Source organism: Podarcis muralis, chromosome 1 (genome assembly GCF_964188315.1).
Source record: "Podarcis muralis chromosome 1, rPodMur119.hap1.1, whole genome shotgun sequence".
NCBI classification, from domain to species: domain Eukaryota; kingdom Metazoa; phylum Chordata; class Lepidosauria; order Squamata; family Lacertidae; genus Podarcis; species Podarcis muralis.
In genome coordinates this window covers 85,531,130-85,550,930 of record NC_135655.1, presented here as the reverse complement: position 1 = coordinate 85,550,930, position 19,801 = coordinate 85,531,130, and the positions used below count along the sequence as shown (strand labels likewise).

At 42.7% G+C, this 19,801-nt stretch overlaps 2 protein-coding genes across 6 annotated transcripts in view; one reads left to right on the top strand and one right to left on the bottom strand.

The window, feature by feature from the left end:
- Positions 1 to 8,472, bottom strand: part of USP37 (ubiquitin specific peptidase 37) — a 39,187-nt gene extending 30,715 nt beyond the window's left edge. For 2 of the 3 annotated variants that reach the window (XM_028742071.2, XM_028742088.2), the window contains exons 1-6: positions 8,110 to 8,472; positions 4,617 to 4,826; positions 3,159 to 3,327; positions 2,895 to 2,992; positions 1,381 to 1,562; positions 1,030 to 1,101 (exon numbers count right to left, since the gene is read on the bottom strand). In XM_028742071.2, coding sequence (XP_028597904.2) covers positions 1,030 to 1,101; positions 1,381 to 1,562; positions 2,895 to 2,992; positions 3,159 to 3,327; positions 4,617 to 4,772 — 677 coding nt within the window. In that variant the 5' untranslated portion in view covers positions 4,773 to 4,826; positions 8,110 to 8,472. The remainder of the gene's footprint in view (positions 1 to 1,029; positions 1,102 to 1,380; positions 1,563 to 2,894; positions 2,993 to 3,158; positions 3,328 to 4,616; positions 4,827 to 8,109) is intronic. The other variant, XM_028742079.2, reaches the window with a different exon arrangement.
- Positions 8,473 to 8,646: 174 nt separating this feature from the next.
- On the top strand, positions 8,647 to 19,294 carry CNOT9 (CCR4-NOT transcription complex subunit 9). 3 transcript variants are annotated; one of them, XM_028742137.2, is made up of 8 exons: positions 8,647 to 8,819; positions 12,585 to 12,764; positions 13,150 to 13,265; positions 13,687 to 13,796; positions 15,258 to 15,367; positions 16,129 to 16,227; positions 16,728 to 16,819; positions 17,640 to 19,294. In XM_028742137.2, the coding sequence occupies exons 1-8, from the start codon at positions 8,796 to 8,798 to the stop codon at positions 17,806 to 17,808; spliced, it is 900 nt and encodes a 299-aa protein (XP_028597970.1). In that variant the 5' UTR covers positions 8,647 to 8,795; the 3' UTR covers positions 17,809 to 19,294. The 3 variants fall into 3 exon arrangements, with proteins under 3 accessions (XP_028597970.1, XP_028597961.1, XP_028597951.1); XM_028742128.2 differs by having other exon boundaries at positions 17,637 to 19,294; XM_028742118.2 differs by having other exon boundaries at positions 17,634 to 19,294.
- Positions 19,295 to 19,801: the final 507 nt, after the last annotated feature.

The window sequence follows — 19,801 nt, the reverse complement described above, 5'->3', positions numbered from 1 at the left end:
GGACACAGATACCTGTGGTTTGGGGGACTCCTGAAAAATCATAAAACAATTTCAAGAGAATCATTTTTGTAGATCCAACTTGTGTGTGTGCACACATTACTTCTAACATCCATTCTTTTTCTCTTTGGCATGCTCTCCCTCCTGACTCATATAGGATCCCACTTTCTTCTTCCCATCTAGAACTTAAAAGCATAGGAAGTGTTGCTGGATGAGAACGATGATCCATCTGGTCCAGCATTCTGGTCGCACAGTGGCCAACAAAATGCTTCTAAGAAGTCCACAAGCAGAACCTGACTGCAACAGCACTCTTCCCATTTGTGCTTTCTCCAACTCATATTCCTGCCTCCCCTCTGGTTATGGTTTCCCTCCCGTCTCACAGAACACTCCCTTTATCCTACTCAGTCACTCTTCTTTCTGTTCAGCTGCTTAGGTGCCTGTTCATAACTTTGAAAAGCCAGAGAGTTTAAATTAAAAGGAAAGGGTGTTGCCCTTCTAACTTCATTTTAAGCTCTATATAGTTTGCAGGAGTGAGGAGAAGGTACAAAGACTTTGTGGGCCTCAAGGGAACTCCTCAAGGATGCCACTGATTCCACTGGCAACCACAGCAATACAAATTGTTAAAAATACCATAACTACACTCATTGATGCTAAAAAATAATAATCTAGACTTACATTTTAATAGTAAAATTATAAAAGACCATTAGATTCAAATCACTCATTCAGTAATCACCATGAAGGGCAACTATGAAGAACATTTTTAACTGGCATGCCAAATTAAAAACATACAACATTCCATATTTCTGAATCCTTACAATTTTCAAGTGCTTCATGTTTGCAAGGCATTATTTTCAAGTGCTTCATGTTTGCAAGGCATTATTTTCAAGTGCTTCATGTTTGCAAGGCATTATTTTCAAGTGCTTCATGTTTGCAAGGTATTATGAAATAAGAGTGAAGAGAGATTAAGGAGTTTTTTCCAACAGAATTAATGTGGGGGGAGGGGAATAAAAAGTAAGAACCATAACAACATACGTTGATGAATCATTCTCTTTTGGGTAATCTTCATTCATTTCGGAGGTAGGTGGTGTCCTTTTCCTTCTTTCACTGTTTTATTGGGGGGGGGGGGGGGAGAAATCCTTTAGTCAACAGGGAAACAATGTGAGCCCAACTCACATTCTCATGCAACATCCATAAGCCTTATCATAAAATGTAAAAATGGTTAACTGCCTTCCAGCTAGTTTAGAGTTAAAGCTTTTAGTACATTTTCCAAAGAGTGTTAATAAAGACATGGAAAAGCAGTTTACTAATACTATGTTCAAAGCTATTCATGTTTTAATGAATGCCTATCAAAGGCTGCAGTGCCTTAAAAGTTTATTTTCATACCGGTTTTCCAACAGCCCTGTTCTGTGAGGTGTTGAAGCAGCAGAAGGACTAGAAATGGTAACTCGGTAGCCAGGCGTTCCAGTTACTGAAGAATTCTTAATGGATGCCCTTCCTGGGTTGCCCAGCACCTTACGAAGTTGAGTTTCATCTTTATTTTCTACAATCCCTTTTTTTGAAGGAGTCTATGAGAATCATAAACACTGTAATCAGTACAGCATACTGTATTTCAAATCATGGACCCATTTCAGAGAGTCAGTGGCACATACGCAATCAGCAGGCCACCTGGCAACCCAGCAAACACTGCATATGGATTACATCTGTAGTAACTGACACTTTCATACAGAACTTATAAGCAGCTGCCATAATTTTACTGCAATAGCCATATTTCAAGTTGCCATGATGACAGATTTCGCTGCAGTCACTGATTCACGCACAGGATCCCAAATGGTCTGTGAACCTGCTAGATTACCTGTGTAGGCTAACTAGATGCCTGGCTGTATGTAACCACCTCACATCAGAAATCCTCTTTGGCCAGGTTGAATATTGTAAATGAAAAGCAAAAAGAATAGTAGAACAGTTTGAAGAACAAGATCTTAGGAGGCACCTCCTTACCGTCCAAATAAAGTTAAGATACAGGTGTGGTATTCAGATTTAGTCTCAATCAGCCTCTAACTACTATTCCTTTATTTGGCGGACTAGACTACAAGTGCTACGGAGTCAGAAGCAATATATATTCTTTAAGAACAGTGGCCTGAAACGGAACCTTGAACTTATCGTGAGTGTTCCTTCTCCTTGGAGATGGGAGAGCATCCTGCGAGTGACTCCACCCATCAGTCTCCAGGCGAAGGGCTACACTAAACTTCCTATCTCCACTCTTGGTGGGCAGGGGGGCTGTCTCCTTCCAGTTCGAAGACAAAATTTAGAAACAATTGCCCCAAATGTGTCCCATGTGACATTCTAAATTGATCTGAAACTTCAGGAAAAGGAAAGCATATGTGTCAGAGGCCACCAATATGGCTGCTCCCCACACTGAGCAGGACAAGAGACCTTCTGGGGTTGGAAGAAGTCGAAACTGGTAGCCAAGGCTGACAGACCCACCTACTGAAGGTGAACTTAGAAATGTCTTCCCTGAATAGATGGATGAAATAATAAAGTCTTTTGTTCTTCCCTACAGACACCAAGAAGGTTCTGCCTAATCTCTCTTAGGTGCAACAATTTGGGGCAGAAGGACGGGAAGCAAAGTTACTGTATTCTGTATAAGATAGTTTTAACCTTTGAGATCAGTGAAATCATCAACCCGTGGGAATAAAGCGACTTTTTCCATATCTGGTGGGAATGACCACAGGCTGTTTTATTCTGGAATGAAATTTATCAGGAGATATTAAAGATTATTAAATACACAAATTCAATTGTTTCCCATTTATCACTACTAAATATGTGGACAGATAATATTTATTGTATACCGCAGATATAGAAAAAGGAGCATAAGAAAAGAAGGAAACAGATTAAAATACCTGGTTTTCAATATATGGGAATTGCCTATTAGAATCCTTCTGTGTGGTTCTACTGCCCAGAACACCAAAACTGCCAGACCCTTGGGATGATTTCACAGCTACAACAAAAATACACAATTTTATGATTTTTAAATGTATATACAATAAGTTTTACTAGCATTTTATTTTTTCACTAACAGTAGACTTTGTTTATAAAAGTTGATTTTAGCCTAAACAAGCAGTGAAGTCATTTCCCCACACTCCAAATCTATAATTAACACTAACCTGTATGAACTCCATTTTGAACAGCTTCCAGAAACTGCTTCATTTCCTCTGCATCCTTAGGTGGTATTTTATCCACTGTCAGGTAACTAGTATCATTTAATGATATAATCAAGGAACACAGTTTCCCTCTACTTGGTCGCACAGTCACATTTTTTATATTATGGTTTAGCTGTAAAACAGTAAGTATCATATGGATAGTTTAAAAGATACATATTTCCATACTAAGAAAGATGCATTTAAATATGCTTCACACTGACAAAGACTATGTATGTTCATATGCTATCCCACACCAGTAAACAATTCCTACTCAGTACACTTTTAAAAACAATTCCCTCAGCTCCTATCTTTTCAATTTTGCAACATTTATATGTACACATTAAGGATAGTGAATATAACAAAAAACACTTACTAAAGAAAATTTTAGTTTCCATTTATGAAGGACTTTTAAACCATAATAAATTTGTTTTAGTCTCTAGATTTCTTCCCCCCAAAAGCAATAGCAGCAATGCTGGTTATCTTTCCAGACTAGACTACATATAAACGTTGTAAATAGAAGAAAAGAGATGAGCTGTGCACCAGCAGCCAGCTAGACATGAAGTGAAATCTTATGCAGGAGCTACTGTGGCCATTGGGGCTTACTCCCAGATTAGTGTGATAAGACTGTAGCCTTGGATACAAAATCCCCATGAATCTAAAATGCCACTATGACTCACAGCTAATTATGGGAAGAGTGTATACAGAGAAATAATCTAACAATGAATCTACATTAAGAATTTTCAATATTATAACCAGCAGAAAATGTAACAGACAACAAATAAACTTTTATTTACTACCAGTGCCAGTAGTATCCTAATACCTAAAATATTTCATCTAATTGAAAATCTTTTGTAAGCCAGCTTGAGGGCCTCTAGGAGCCACAAAACAGGATTAAAATATTCTAAATAACTAAATAATGAAACATCTAGGTATTATTTTCTCACAAGGTTTAGTTGTTGTTTTTTAAAATCATCCTTGCTCTACGAGTACAGTGGTACCTTGGGTTAAGTACTTAATTTGTTCTGGAGGTCCGTTCTTAACCTGAAACTGTTCTTAACCTGAAGCACTACTTTAGCTAATGGGGCCTCCTGCTGCCGCCGCTCCGCCACAGTACGATTTCTGTTGTCATCCTGAAGCAAAGTTTTTAACCCGAGGTACTATTTCTGGGTTAGTGGAGTCTGTAACATGAAGCATGTGTAACCTGAAGCGTATGTAACCCGAGGTACCACTGTACATTGAACAGTACACCTCAATAATTCCCAGTGTAATACAGTAGGATCAGTGTTCTAGAAAGAAGAAAAAAGAATAAGTCTCTAAGGAAAGTTCAAGTGACAGCTAAATGGACTTTAAAAGGACAGTTGTTCAGAGGCATGCAGCTCCTGCACAACTTCAAAACAAAAGGCCTTTGAGATTCTGAGGTACCTGAAATATCTTTGGCATTCCTCCAGCATTGTAGTGAACCGCCAGAGTCACTTTGCTATCCTTATCAACTATTTCGAATGTCCCTTCTTTCCATTTTGTAGTCCCAGTCTGTATGCTGCGCAAGCGAATAGTCCCACGTAATTTCAGTGGAGCCATGTTTTCATACAACTAGTCTATGAAAATAATGAAGTTTGCTTTTAAACACAAATCCTGTTTTAGAAAGAAAGGAACGAAGTTAGCAGCTTCTCAATAACCATCTTCAAAACTAAGCAACTGTTTTAAATCGAAGAGCTATATTATTTTTACAGATTGTTATCTCATCTTTCAGGGCATGTACTCAGTGTGCATAGACTCTTTTTGAAATACGGTCTCCCAGAGATTATTAAATCTGCTCTACGTTACTTGTCTTTTTTTAAAAAATCGAAGTAGGTAATTGAGAACAGGTTTCACACACAAAAAGACACAATAGAGTATGGAATTAAACTTGATAACACTTGTCAATTTACTAGCACCACCCACATTTTAGCCACTGCTGAAGTTGATGCGACAGGCATACAGACCAACATCTTTCTAGGGAAACTTGGGAACTCTTCAAGTTTCCATGTACAGCAGGTCACACTGCTACCGTAATCACTGTGGCCAAGCTGTCCTTTGGTTGTATTTGCTGCATCAACTGCAGCTGAACAAAGGCACTCTGTGCCATTGAAGATACCTGTGCCTCCAGTGAGAGATTTATATCCAGGGTACGCCCAGTCAATGCACCTGCTCCTTCAAGGGCAGTATAAACCCCATCAAGAGGTAATTCCCCTAATTCCTGGAACCAACAAGCCACAGCATCTCATGTCTTAGCAGTCTTAGCCAGTCCATTACAGGCAATGGGTCCAGAACTTGCAACCCCAACTGACTAATGTAAGTAAAGCTCAAAGTCATCCACATATTGGTGGCACTCAATTTCCTGAAGAACTGCATGGATTAACTTCCATGTGGATGAGCAACGTATTGCAATACCACCCCTCCAGTGTTCGAAACTCCCATTGTTCTAGGCGCATTTTGCAACAGGAAATTTCATTGGTGTGAGCAGTTTCTGAGCTCTGGGCACGGCACTGTGCCTAAGATTTCAGATTAAAACTGCAGAGTGGAAGGAAAGGAAGAACTTTTTCTGCCTCCCCAGTTCCAGCTACTCTCTGAAGACTGGAGAAGAGACACGCTAATAATTAGCAGGTGGGCAGGGGAAGGACAAGACCATGTGAAAAATGAACATAATATTTTAGCTGCAGTTCATTCATTTTCAGCTTTGTTTTCATGTTTTTAAAAAAGCTCGCCTGACATACTGTTGTTGCGCCCATAACCTAGGTTTAAGGTGCCATTTAGCTCCTGGCTTTCATATCTTAGTTTCTGCACCTCTCTAGTACTGTCCCATAAGTTGAAGTACAACCAGTGCAAAATCATATCCTCCACTAAACCAAAGTCACTGAGAAATCCAGCAGACTCAACAAGGTCACACTACTCTGCCTCACTTCGAGAGGTAATCTATCAGGGTAACCAAAGCAATTTTAGTCCCAAACAGGTCTGAAACCAGACTAAAAGTGATCAAGATAACCAGTCTCTTTCATGAGCATTTGCAGCTGAGCGGCCACCCCCCCTCTCAGGCATCTTGCCCAAAAAGGTTTGTGACTGACAAGGAGTCCAGAGAGGGCTTTTACAGGGGTCATAACATTGCATCCTTCAAGGCAGTGGGAAATTTCTCCTGATGCAATGACCACTCCCTACTAGCTCTTGTTAGCCATACGCCATGGTGGTTAAAACCACTGCATGCTCTCAAGCTGCAAAAACTGAACTGATTCCTTGTTGCACAAATGTGACTGCCCTATAAATCCCATTAATGTTTTAAAATTCAATGATGACAGTTCCCTAAAAGTTAGGGGTGTATCCCCAATTTCGGGGGGGGGGGCAACTTCCAGATGTTTAGTCACCCAAGTTGAAACCCAACTACATAAAGTTCAGTGAAAATATGTTAAGGGAACATGTACCAAGTCCTGTCTTCTTGCTTGTCTGGTTCATTATTAGAATTTGAGTATATCAGCATGTACTATAAACACTTGTTTCTTTAGCATTTTATTTAATTGTAAATTCTGCAAGTTACTTTGAGAGCCTTCTGGAACCATAAAACCTGATATGTGTATTTAACAAATAAAAATGAAAAATTAAAGCTGCAATCCTTACTTAGGAGTAAGCATCACTGAATTCAGTGGGACTTATGGTACTTCAGAGCAGGCATGTACAAAATTGCACAATAAGTGAGCACATACCCAAAAAAATGGAGTGTAAATCCTTAAATGCACTAGAACTATCCACAAAAAGTGCCTACACTCCACAGCATTCAAAAAGACAATCAGGAGCCTTAATGTTCTAAATATAACAGCATTACAATCCATTATTTTAACAGGTACAAGAGACATTGAAGTTTTCAGCCAGGCCTATTTCCACAAAATAGGAACCACTTGTTCCGTACAGATCATAATCTACAACAACTGTTTAGGGCAAACAGTGTACGTGCAAGGGCAACAGTAAAGAATGTTGGGTGGATTTTCAACACATATATCACCTCAGCAAAGAGTTGAAGGCAAACAAAGAAACGGTGGTGAAAGACATGGTGGAGCCCTAATGGAGATCTGTGCCCCTACTATCATTTCCTAACCAAACTCTGTTGCATTTGTGAATGCTTTCACTGAAAAGCAAGCAGGAACCCAGTCACCTGAATACTGTACAGCATCTGGTACACTGACTTGGAAAGTGGCTGCTGGACCCTTGCAAGTAAGTTTCTGATCAGCGGGACAAAGTTAAAACCAGCCAAGTCTACATTTCAGAAGGGAGACGTGAACAATCCCAGGAGGAACGGAGCAGGAGCGGGAAAGCAACCGAAGAAGAGGACGGCGCTAATTGCCGACGCTGCGTTGTTTTTAACCTTTGTCGTGTTTGCGAACAGCCCGGCAGGCAGAAATTCCCCACGAGGAGAAGCTCTCGTCCTATCTCTACGTGCTGCCTGGGGCAAAGCTAGTAATCTGGCTAGCTGGCTACCCGACCGGCCGCTACGTCTTGGGGCCTTGGGGTACGCCTGGGAGAGGCAGCTAAACCAGCGGGGGGAAGGCAACAGAGGGAGGAGGGCCGAGGGTCAGCTTTGGAGCAGCCGCACCGTAGTCGGAGAGCGGCCAGCCGGCTGGGCCTGAGGAAGCGAAAGGGGCCAGGCTAAGGTCAAGGGCGCGGGGGGGGGGAGGGAGAGAGAGAGACGCTGAGACGCGGCGACCCCCCCCCCCCTCAGCAGCTACGGAGACCCCACCTCCGCCTCCACAGCCGACCGGCCGCCGCCCACGCACAGCCGCCCCCGACCCTTCCCTGCTCCGCGAGTACCAATGGGGCTCCCTCGTGCCCTCGCCCGCAGTCAGCCGCTCCGAGGAAGCCCCAAGACCCACCGCCACTGCCCGGGCGCACTCACCGGCGATGGCGGGCGGGTGGCGGCTTTCCCTTCCACCTCCCGCTTCCTCACAGACCAGTCCCGGCCTGGACGTTGTCTCCCTGCTGCTGCCGCCGCCGCCGCTTCCTTCCTACTTCGGGGTTATTCTCCACTTTAGCCCCGGCGCCGGCCTGGCCTGGCTCGACCCACCGCGGCCCGGCCTCCTCTTAGCTTAGTGGAAAGGGCAGATGGCGGGAACCAGATCAGCCGCGCCACGGTCCGCCTGACGCAAGCACGCAGCACGCAAAAAGAAAAAAACAACAACTGCGCGACGGGAGGAGGGGGGAGGAAGAGGAGCGACGAGGGGGGAATCCCTACGTCATCACGGCGACGGCTGGCTGGCTTTCTCCGCCGTCGACAGGCCTTAGCGAAAGAAGCAACTTTTACTCGAGAAGTGACGACGACGCTCGTAACTTCTGCGCACGCGCAAACTCGTGCTTTTTTTTTTTTTAGTTCGCTTAAAGATAGCATGGCGCATGCGCCCGGCCAGTCTCCTTGGGCCTACCGCTGAGGCCCAGAGAGAGGTCAGAGGTCGCGGCGGTAGCAGCAGCGGCGGCAGAGCCAGGAGGAGGAGGAGGAAGAGGCGGCGACCTCTGCTTCGATCCATGATGGCGGCGGCTGAAGTAGAAGAGGCCTCCTGAGCTCTACTTCGCGCAGAAGTTCCGACCATGCACAGTTTGGCAACGGCCGCGGTAAGTCGCTTGCCGTTTCCACGCAGGGCGACGAGGGCCTTGGCTGAGAAGCGTGAGAGGCACCCTCCCCCTTCTCTCTCCCTCTCTCTCTCCTCATTGGTCGGAGAGATATGGGGAGGGGGGCACAGAACGGAGCGGGGCTCTATTTTCCCGCCAAATTGCCCTCCTAAGGAACGGGCGTCTCCTAACGGCCTTTCCTCCTGCGCGAGGCGGCGGCCTTTGCTGTCCTCCAAGGGGAGGCAAAGGGAGCTTCTCCGCAGGCTTCTCCCTTCAGGTGCTCGTGCATGAGCCAGGCGTCGCTTGTGTGCGTTTTCCATATGCTAATCTATGCGGGTTCCTAATTGCCCATGGCTCAATGCTGCTGGATAAAAGGTGGCTCGAGAGGCTGGATGCAGATGCCTGTATAGACAGACACATATCCTGACAGGCGCACCCCGACCACTCTCGTTCAAGCACCTCTCAACAAGGCTTGCCGAGTTTCACGACTGCAATAATGTGCCGCCACAAAACAGGGTTTATTTCTCTTTCATCTGTTGTCTGGGAAGTCCGTTTATAACCGCGCTAGCGTGAAAGTAAGCCCCACGCTGAGCTGAATTCGATTTTTCTCTCGGTGTTTACGATTGCAGCCTTAAAATGCAAAAATTCCACGTGGGACATTCATTCATGTTTTAATTTAACAGTGGCGTGGCTCATGTGCGTTGCTTGTAATGAGACAAGTGGTGATGATAACGGGAAGTAAAATAACTTGGTTAGTAGCTTACCTCTTGGGAATTATATTGACTGACATTCCTGCCACTAGGAAAAAAGTTTTCTTATATGTAACCGCTGCGGCCAGAATGATTATAGCAAAAAATTGAAAGGGAGAAAAACTCCCTCAATAAGAGAATGGCAAATAAGATTTTGTGAATATATAGAATCAGCAAGTCTTACAGCAGTGGTAAGAAGCCAATCAGACCGAAGACTGATAGAGGAGTGGACTTGCGTGAAGGAATACATCGAAAAACATTGTTCTGGTATTAATATATCGATATGCAATGGGTGAAACTTACAGAGTAAAAAAGAAGAAATGGGTATAAGATGAGATAGTCAAAAATAATACTGATAACAGTGAAAATAAGAAAAGAAACAAAGGAAGCAACATATATGTGGAGGGAAGTCAAGATTTATGTCTGTATGTTTAGTTTGTATGTTGGTTTTTTGTAATCTATGTTGAGAGCTGTATGTATCTATAATAAGTTTGTTTAGTGTTCTGGTTTGTGATTGTAAGTATTGCAATTATTAATAAAAGTTTTTTTAAAAAACCCATATTAGAGAACTAGGTACCCCTTTGCAGCATCTTCACAGGACTTGCCGTGCAACGTTTCCTTTCTAGCCACCAGTAGGGGAATGAATCCAGAATGATTCCGTTTGAGCACTTGCTTGTATGCTTTGAGTTTAATACTCTAAGGCTGCTTGCTAAGTAGAGATATGTAAATATCTTGATTTATTTTGCTAGGCTGACTTAGGTAGTTTGTCTCTTCTGGCTCAGTAGGTATTTATGGGTTTTGCCCAGTAAAAATCACCAGTAGTAGTAACAATAATAATACCAATTTAATTAGTTGTACCCTGCCCATCTGGCTGGGTTGTCCCAGCCACTCTGGGCAGCTTTCAACATATATCGTAAACACTATATCAACTTTGGATGAAACTGTACATAACGAAGAACATGGAATTGCTTCTAAAAACTGCAGTTTCATCTTAAAACCCCCCTTATCTTTTCTATATTTTACAGAAATTGAAATACGGTATAGAAATTAAATAAATAAAATTAATAAAATAATAAACATGTAATGAATTGTATCCAGCTACGTTCTACTCAGTAGACCCACTGAAAATCATGAGCCTAAGTTAGCCACGTCCACTAACCTTAATGTGTCTGCCCTGAGTGTGACTAACTTTGGATAGAATAATATTGCAATACATATCGCTGATCATGTTATGTAGGAGGGTAGATAGAATGTCACACAGGTTTGCTGATTTTTGTGGCAGCTCTATCTCACCTAGTTCTGGTCTTTGACAGTTCACTCAGGTGAAACAGAATTTGTGCTAGCTCCACTAACAAGCAGTACTTCTGTCTGACATAATATTTAGGCATTTTCTTGCTTGTATTATACTTACTGTAGGTTTTAAGTGGATCTGCTACTTCAGATGGTGAACACTTGACTTTTTCAGGACTTGACAGTCTTAATAGCAGACTTTAGTCTAATTTATTTTTATCAGTGCATTTATTTTTATCAAGTTCATGCTGAAGTTCTGGAACTGTGCATATTTAATGGATAGGGTAGGCACACCACTACAGCATCTGTCACTGGAAAAATGATTTTAAAGATCTTTCCATTTACCATGAAGGTAATTATGAAATGAGGCCTCTTGAAGGGCTATAAAAATAATTTCCTTTGCAAAGTACCTTCATATGCTTTAAGGCAAGTGAAATACTAAGTGACTAGAAATGTCTAGCTTACAAAAGCAATAGTGTAGCAATTATCCTGAAAAAGGTCGCTTATATTCATTTTTTTATTACTGTGGTTGCCTGAATTTCTGTAAGTAATGGAAAGATAAGCTCGTCTCTTATGCTGCTGCTCAGATAAAGCATATTTTCTGATCTTCATGTTGAACTGCCACAGTTGGATCATGGGGTGTTATCGGCCTTTCTTTCCTGCAACTTTCCACTCCTGTATTTGTCCCTGAATCTATTGTTCTGTGACTGGAGCCAACTGTTCAACATGGTGACACTATGAGCCATTTTAAACACAATTATTTCACTAATAGTTTTCTGGGTAAGAGATGTTGGGCCTTTAATAAAATCCCAAAAGAAAGCAGAGTCCCATAATAGAAGGAATGTGTTAACAAAGCAGACATAAAGCACTGAGGATTCATTTGCTGTGGAGCAGCCCTAGAGTTTTGAACAAGGGATTTTTGCACAGCTGATGAAAAAGTGTGCAATGCTTAGGACTACTACCCCTCATTGGATGCAGTAGTAGAGGAATATTTCATTTATTAACTTTAATCATCATTTTGCACCCCCCTGAAGCAGGAGTGGGCAACCTTTTTTCTGTCAGGTATTGAGGGAGGGAAGTATCAGTAGCAATGGGCAGAGGCAGAGCCATACACAGAACTGTTTTGGATTAATTAATCTGGAGCAGACTGAGATAAAGAGTGGTGGCAATGAGAGAGGGACTATATCTCAAGATCTTGAGCATGGAAGGCTTTTATGCTCCACTGCTTTATGTTAGTTGCTGAAGTTGAATTGGTATTGATTCTCTGCTTTATTTTTGTTGTCATGGATTTGTAGCCTTTTGTGCTGTATTAACCGGTTTTGTTGATAGTCATTTTTAAAGTGCTATATTATTTTTGTTTGGTGCCCAAACGACTTTGTTTACTTATTTATTATTATGTTTAACAATGATGGTTTTAATAACTCAGCTGCTACAGTATGGTAAAATGATTGCACAGCTGCAGTGAGTACACACAAACCAATGGAACTATCATCCGGCAACTTTTCCCCCCTTGCTGTGACATATTCCTTCCCCTGTGCTGTTATTGTGCCTTGGCTAGAAGCAAGTCCCACTAAAATATGTGGGACTTAATCTCAACTATGTTTACTTGGAAGTGTCTACTAATCACTCCTGATCACCCTTGAAGTTTTGTACAAGGTTGTATTACTGTTTATATTGATTTGACTTGGGACCAAAGGCCTTGACTTGAACCTTTTGTCTTCCTTTAAAGCCTGTGCCAACGGCACTGGCTCAGGTTGATCGAGAGAAGATTTATCAGTGGATCAATGAGCTTTCCAGCCCAGAGACTCGTGAGAATGCACTGTTGGAGCTGAGTAAAAAGCGAGAGTCTGTCCCTGATCTCGCACCAATGTTGTGGCACTCTTTTGGTACAATTGCAGCTCTCTTACAGGTGGGTAGCATATTACTTTTAACTGAAATAGCTTGCTAGACTCTCGCAAGCAATCTGCTAGATGTCTTTCTGAAAGTCTTGAGATACTGAGGGTTTTGAAATTCTGTCTCTTGACCTAATAAAAGTTTGGGACAATAGAAGATGGCAATGAAGAACTTGAGCCACCAAAGTAAGGACATCTTATTGGGGCATATGTATTTTAGTTCCTGTCTGATATGTTACAGCTTTTGTAGCTAGCTCTGTGCTGTTAGTGTAGGGGCAGAAATTCTATCAAACTGAGACAATCAATCACAAGTAATTAGTGGGAGGATTTTGACTCTGAATATTGGAGTGCTTAAATGTGTGGAAAAAATTTCACACAAATATTTCCTGTTTTCTTTCATAGGAAATTGTAAATATCTATCCATCTATAAATCCACCAACTTTGACAGCTCATCAGTCCAACAGAGTCTGCAATGCTCTGGCACTTCTGCAGTGTGTTGCATCGCATCCAGAAACAAGGTTAATATACTCGAGTGTATTGGATCTCTGGAAAAAATAACTTTTGGTTAGTGTGGTATATGCCCAGACTAGAGAAAATATGCTGCCGCCAAGCCTCTTTATCTGCAGGGCTCTGTACGTCAACAGAACTATATTCTCAGTCACATCCACACCATACATTAGAAGCACATGGTATCTGTAACTTGCTAGTTTTTACAGTGCATTAGTGACTTGAGCCAACTCAGTGAATAAAACAGTCAAGCTGCCTGTCTTACTGGTCAGTTTGTCAGTAAGAAAACTAGTTTTACAGGCATATTTCCTCATATTTCTTCTCTTTCTAAAGGTGAGGTCCTAATTCAGTTCCCTAGCCTTCACAAAGTAACTCTGTGTAAGCAAATATCCAAAAGACACATTCTAAATGCTTTTTTCTTCCTTTGTCTAGATCAGCCTTCCTTGCTGCTCACATCCCTCTCTTCTTGTATCCCTTCTTGCACACTGTCAGCAAGACTCGACCCTTTGAGTACCTACGACTCACAAGTCTTGGAGTAATTGGTAAGTGACTGTGATGCTGGGAATGGTAGGTCCTCATCAGTTTGTAGGTCAGAAAAGGGTTTTGATCTGATTTGAACTCTTCTGAGACTTAGACATGCATTGTAAAAGAGGGAATTCTAACATTCCAGAGAAATAGAGAATCATGTAGCATACTCTCATTTCTAGAAATAATTTCCATGTTGTTCCTCTTTACTGTTGTTAACATCTGGGATTCTGAGAAGTACACCAGTCCTGGGCTCAATTCAAAGTTATGTATATTTGTGTTTTTATATTGTAAATCACCCTGTGATCCTCGGATGAATGACAAATTTCCAGTCTCATTCTCCCAAATTACCTTAAGGAAAGATGGAAATAGCAGGGCTGGGAATCCTAGAACACTGAAGGGATCATTACTAATGCACATCCTATCTATCCACTCAAATACTGCACACAACTTCAGTGTGCTCATAGATGTAATGGTTAGTACTTGCAACTGTGTATTATAACCTCATGGACCACACCAGAAATTTTTCAGGAAGCTTTATTTGGTGCAGCATGCAACAAGCTGCCTTTTTATTGCCATTGAGAAGCCGCATAGCCAGCCAATGCAGAAGCAGCTGCACGGGCTCCTAGCCAGCTGACAGGGCTAGCAGCTCTATTAAGATCATAACAGCATCTCTTTGGGTGATTGAACCCAATGAGTTAAAAAAGTTGAATGTATTATGTTCACTGGTCTTCATGATTAACTTTGCTGGACAATCCAAAACTTGTAGTTGCCAACCTCCCCTCATACCCATCCTACCCTGGTAAACCACACACACGGTGCAAGGAGAGTATTCTGGCTTGAGTACCACTGCTTAAAAGCATCCTAACACCATTGCAGAACAGTGCCCCCCCCCATCTGTCTTTTGTGAGTGGAGGACCAGTAAGAAGAGCAGCCAGGTGGATACCACAATTGTAAGATGCACAGAGCATCTTGCAGCAGTAACATTCAGCCATGCCACTGTCCAACAACTCTCACCTTTCCTCTGAACCTTGGAGCTGGAGAGAAGGCAGAGATCACAGCACAACTGTCAGAGCAATCTCTGCCCGCCGCTGCAGCTTCACAATGGAAAGCATGACTGGCTGCTTGTCATACTTGTCACAAGGTAGTGCTGTACTTGCCTTGGCAAGCATGACAGATGGAATTGCTGTTCTATAGGTAAGAGTGTAAAAGGCTTTAGATATTTCATTGGCTAAAGGAGGAATTTGTGATTGGTGGAGGAAAGGTTAAAAGGCTGCTGCTTCAATAAAATAATAATCCTTAGTATTTGCTCCTGGGTTCTTGGGAGCTCAACCATGTGCTTATCCAGTAATTTCCCACTTCTTCTCCAGACTGCACTGATTTTCTGTTAGCCCTGGTTGTTTCCTATATGCATGTTTCTGTTAGGCCTTTTCAAAGTTATATGAAGCACTTTGGGTTTTTTTGCTTATATTTCAAAGGGGCCCTGGTGAAGACAGATGAGCAAGAAGTAATCAACTTCTTACTGACAACGGAAATTATCCCTTTGTGCTTACGCATCATGGAGTCTGGCAGCGAACTTTCCAAAACGGTATTGCTTTTAGTGTAATGAAGTGGTTCTAGTTTCTTGACTGTTTTCTCTTTACTTTCCAATGCATCATGTTCCTGCATGCAGCAGACTTCTCCATCTGAGGGTAGCTGGCTGTTTCTCTCTGAGGAGTGATTGCAGATGTACCCACTTCAAATTGTAATGATTGGCTGCCTCTTTCAAAACACTATTATGAGAGGAAAGCTGGATAGGACATTTATTCTCTTTTTGTGCAGTTTCTCACCCAAGGTGCTTTTGTACTCATTTCTTGCTGCAACTCTGCAGTACTTTTTCCAGCAACTGTATGAAAAGGATCTATTATTGTGTAAGTGCCGTCCCAGTATCAGTTATTTGAGAAGCCTGCAGGTGGTGCCTGTGTGGTTCTCAAGATCCTTAGCATCTTTTATGTCACACTCACGAGTCAGTTTATTCCTAGTCACACCTTTATGCATCTGTCACTCTTCATTAGGTTATTAATTTTATCTAGCCACCAACCTGTCACCATTTGTCTGCAAAACTTAAGCAGGTTTCTTCCTCTGGTCAACAGGATCAATAAAATTTTAGTTGCTAGCACCAAGATAGATAATTTCATTACCTGCTTCTCCTCTTGTCAGTGCTATATGAGGTTTTTATTTGGTTTCATAGTGGTAAAATCTCTTCTCAAAGGTCTTCTCCCGAGTTTTTGGTAACATGACATCCCACCCTAATCCTGCACAGTCTGCAATTCAAGTGTTTGTTCAACCCTATTCTTTTCTGTCTTTCAGGTTGCTACTTTTATTCTACAAAAGATTTTATTGGATGATACGGGGTTGGCTTATATCTGTCAGACTTACGAACGATTTTCTCACGTTGCAATGATATTGGTATGTGGCTTTGATTGTAAAGGGCTTGGTAACTCAGCATTGCTCCTGCATTTAGAGGAGCTAAATGCTCTTTGGTGGAAAGTGTAGTGAATGTAATTTGGATCTTTGTAGTAGTCACGTCTAATCATAACAACAGTGCCACCTCTTCATACTTCTAATCTCAAGGAAGAAATATGCCAGAGCATTACATAGCAACACAATTCATGGTGTTATGGCTGTGTGAAAGCACTCCCATTTTTGAGGAGATTGGTTCTCCAACACCTGAGGAGCAAGTCACCGCTAATGCTTGACAGTGTTTCGTGGGGTGAGACATATTAGAGACAGAATTAGCTTTCCAGACATTTGCCTTGCTTTTTAGGAGCTTATACTTTACAATCTAAATTAAACTAGGGTGGGGATGAGGAGTAGCAAAAGGTAACAAGGGATAAACGTGAACAAATGCTGTTACACATACTTAACCAGCAAATGTCCTTGTTCTAAATTCTCTGTTTTTAAACCAGGGTAAAATGGTCCTGCAGCTTTCCAAGGAGCCTTCTGCCAGGCTGCTGAAACATGTGGTCCGTTGTTACCTCCGCCTTTCTGATAATCCAAGGTAGACACCTTAGAAGTTTCTTGGGATCTCCTGATAGGGGTGGGGTGCAGGTTGGTGTTGTGCTGCAGAACCAGGGACAGTTGCACTTTGCAGTGCCAGGATAGGAGTCCAGCTCCTTCTGTATCTCCAGAGCAAATCAACATAACCTGGCAATTCTTACAATAAATGCCAGGAGCTTAAAGTCCAAGTAGTTTTTTCTGACCGCCTCATCAAGATTCTTAAGACTGAAGCAAGATCATGTAAGATTATACTTATTTAAGCAAACTTGTTTTAGCACCAGAGTCTTCTCACTGTTCAGGAACATGTATTGACAGTAATTATGAGAGAGTTTATAATCTTTTCCTCTTCAATCTCTAACTGCAAAAATGTCTGTGTTTATTCAGCCAGCCAGCCAGCAGTCATCATGTGCTTGACTGCTCTGGATGCCTAACATTAGGCAAGTCATTAATCTTCCTTCATAAGTCACATTCTGACTCCATTGGTCAGGGTGGAGAAGATGCAGGATAGCGTATGGAGTTGAAGTGACTATCCTGTGGCCTCCAAATGTCATTGGACTCCAACCTCCATCAGTGCCAGTTAGCATAGCCAGTGGTCAGGGATGCTGTGAGTTGTAGTCCAGCAAATGTCTGTGGCGCCACGGTTTAGCCACCCCTGGTATAAAGAATATGGTTGTACTCTGCAGGTATGAGTAGATGCTTCTGATACATAGTGCTTCTGATACAGCAATTGTAGCCTTAAGTATTCAAGAGGGGGGGCCTGCTCCCCTCTTGTCCATGTGAGTTTATTTGTTGGCCCCCCTCTTTCTTGTCTCCTGATGTAGGGCACGGGAAGCCCTCAGGCAGTGCCTTCCTGACCAGCTGAAAGACACCACCTTTGCCCAGGTTCTGAAAGACGATACTACCACCAAGCGTTGGCTGGCACAGCTGGTCAAGAATCTGCAGGAAGGCCAAGTCACCGACCCCAGGGGCATCCCCCTTCCTCCGCAGTGACAGCCAAGGAGGTGGCAGAACCCAGGAGGAAACAGCTCAGGTTTACAGAGAGCCAGGAACCAATGACCTCTTCCAGATCCCGTCAGGCATGGTTGGGCAGCTCCTTGGACTGTCAGTAGCTACCTGGACTGCAGGCCCTTTCTATAGCAACGTTCACCATGCCTCTGAGGATTATGACACCAGCAAACACAGTTGGGACAGAGAAGCCCTCTTTTAGGGTGTGGGCTTTGTTGCGATGATCAGTTGAGTACCAAGCTGGGCAGTGCTGCTACCAATGGCGTATCTACCTTTCTGGTTCAGTGCGGCAGGCTTGGGAAGTATTCCTCAGTTTCTTTGTTATTCAGTGTTTACATGTAAGTTCAATAAAGGTTGGTCTGATCATTTGACCCTCTTAGGCGTACCTTTTGAGCTGAATCTAGCTCTAAGCAGAGGAGGCCTGTTTCCCTTTTCCCAACTGGGAATTGCGCTTTCATAAGAGTAGCCCCACTGATCCTTTAAAAAAAAAAGTTCAGCCTTTGGGACTGAAGCCCAATCTCGGGGGGATTGGGAGAGGGGTGATAACATAGTATATCCACAGGTTCTTAAAGGATTTTTCCTGGTATGTCAGAAGGCAGAGACTTCCTGGACTCCATTCCTTTGGCCACACATTAGAACAGTCCCTGCCTTTGTGACTGTATTTGAACCAGTGTCAAATGTTCTATGGATGATCCTCCACCACCTAGTCAGTAAGATCCAGAATGCCACCAAAACATTCCTTCAGCTTTCAAACTGTGCCAGAGGAGAAAGTTGTTGCATGGATGCCATGGCCGGCAAGCCATGTGGCCTTCCACTTTGTAGCAGCCCATGCCTCTGGTTAGGGTAGGGTTAACTCTAAGTGTGAACAAAACAGACAGGGACCAAGAGCTATTTCAGACAGTCTGTAAAGGCTGCAGGTATTTCAGCCTTGCTGGCTAGTGCTGGAAAGCATAATGGCTGCAAAACGTAAGGGCTCTCATGCTCTTTATCTTATCCTTCCCCTGCTACCAGGCTAAGTGCATCCAATTTATCACCTTGAACCTGCTCCTGTTTGTTGGCGTCTGCGATGGATGAGGAGCCATTAAGCAGTCAGCAGAGACATCTTCTCCCCTGCCCTCTAAATGAGAGAAGCAAACAAAAAGAAGGGGAGGGAGGGGGAAATCATCCAAGCTGTTTTGTCAGTTGCACAACAAGGCTGGGAGCAGGTGGCTTCTGGTCCCTTGCCAGATCCCTTGGCCTCAGCACCTGCTGCTGTTTTGGGTAGGAACCTATCTTCCATTTCCTCTCTTTTCTTTGCTGATGGCTGGCCATGCCATGCCAAGGGTGTCTTAACTCTTCCCTCTCCATGGACTGCTTTTGCTCTTACAGCGGCTCCGTTTTATAACAGCCTTGTTTTATCCATCCCTGCCTTGAGTGGACTTTACCAACTGCTTTCTGTTTTGTAACTTGAATAAAAAATAAGCCAAATGAATCTGGATCCTCTTTGACTTAAAATAATGGCTTGGAAGAATGGCAGGGAGGGTTGTAGACATTACCAAAAATGTCCTCTCAAAGCCTTTTATCACTGGGCAATATAGCATTTCCCTCCAGTTGAGAGAGCTGTGCTTTTTGCCCAGAGAGCCCTTAGCTGTTGGGTTGGAGTGAGCGTCACTATGCTGGGTAGCAGTTCACAACCTGTGTGTGTGTGTGTGTGTGTGTGTGTGTGTGTCACATGTAGCCTATTTTGGTAAACCAAGGTGGAGTCACATGCTTAGCAACTCTGCTTTATTTTAAGAACCATGGTTCAAGAGCATAGTGTCATTTTTTCAAAACAAAATATATATACCATCTGAGTGCAATAAAACCCCTAAGTGGTTTTCAAGAAATATTAAAATTATCAATAAATTTAAAACCATTGAAAACATTTTAAAATAATTAAAATGAACAGTAAAAGAGATCAAAACAACTACATGTCTGGATAAGTTTGCCTTTAAAAATG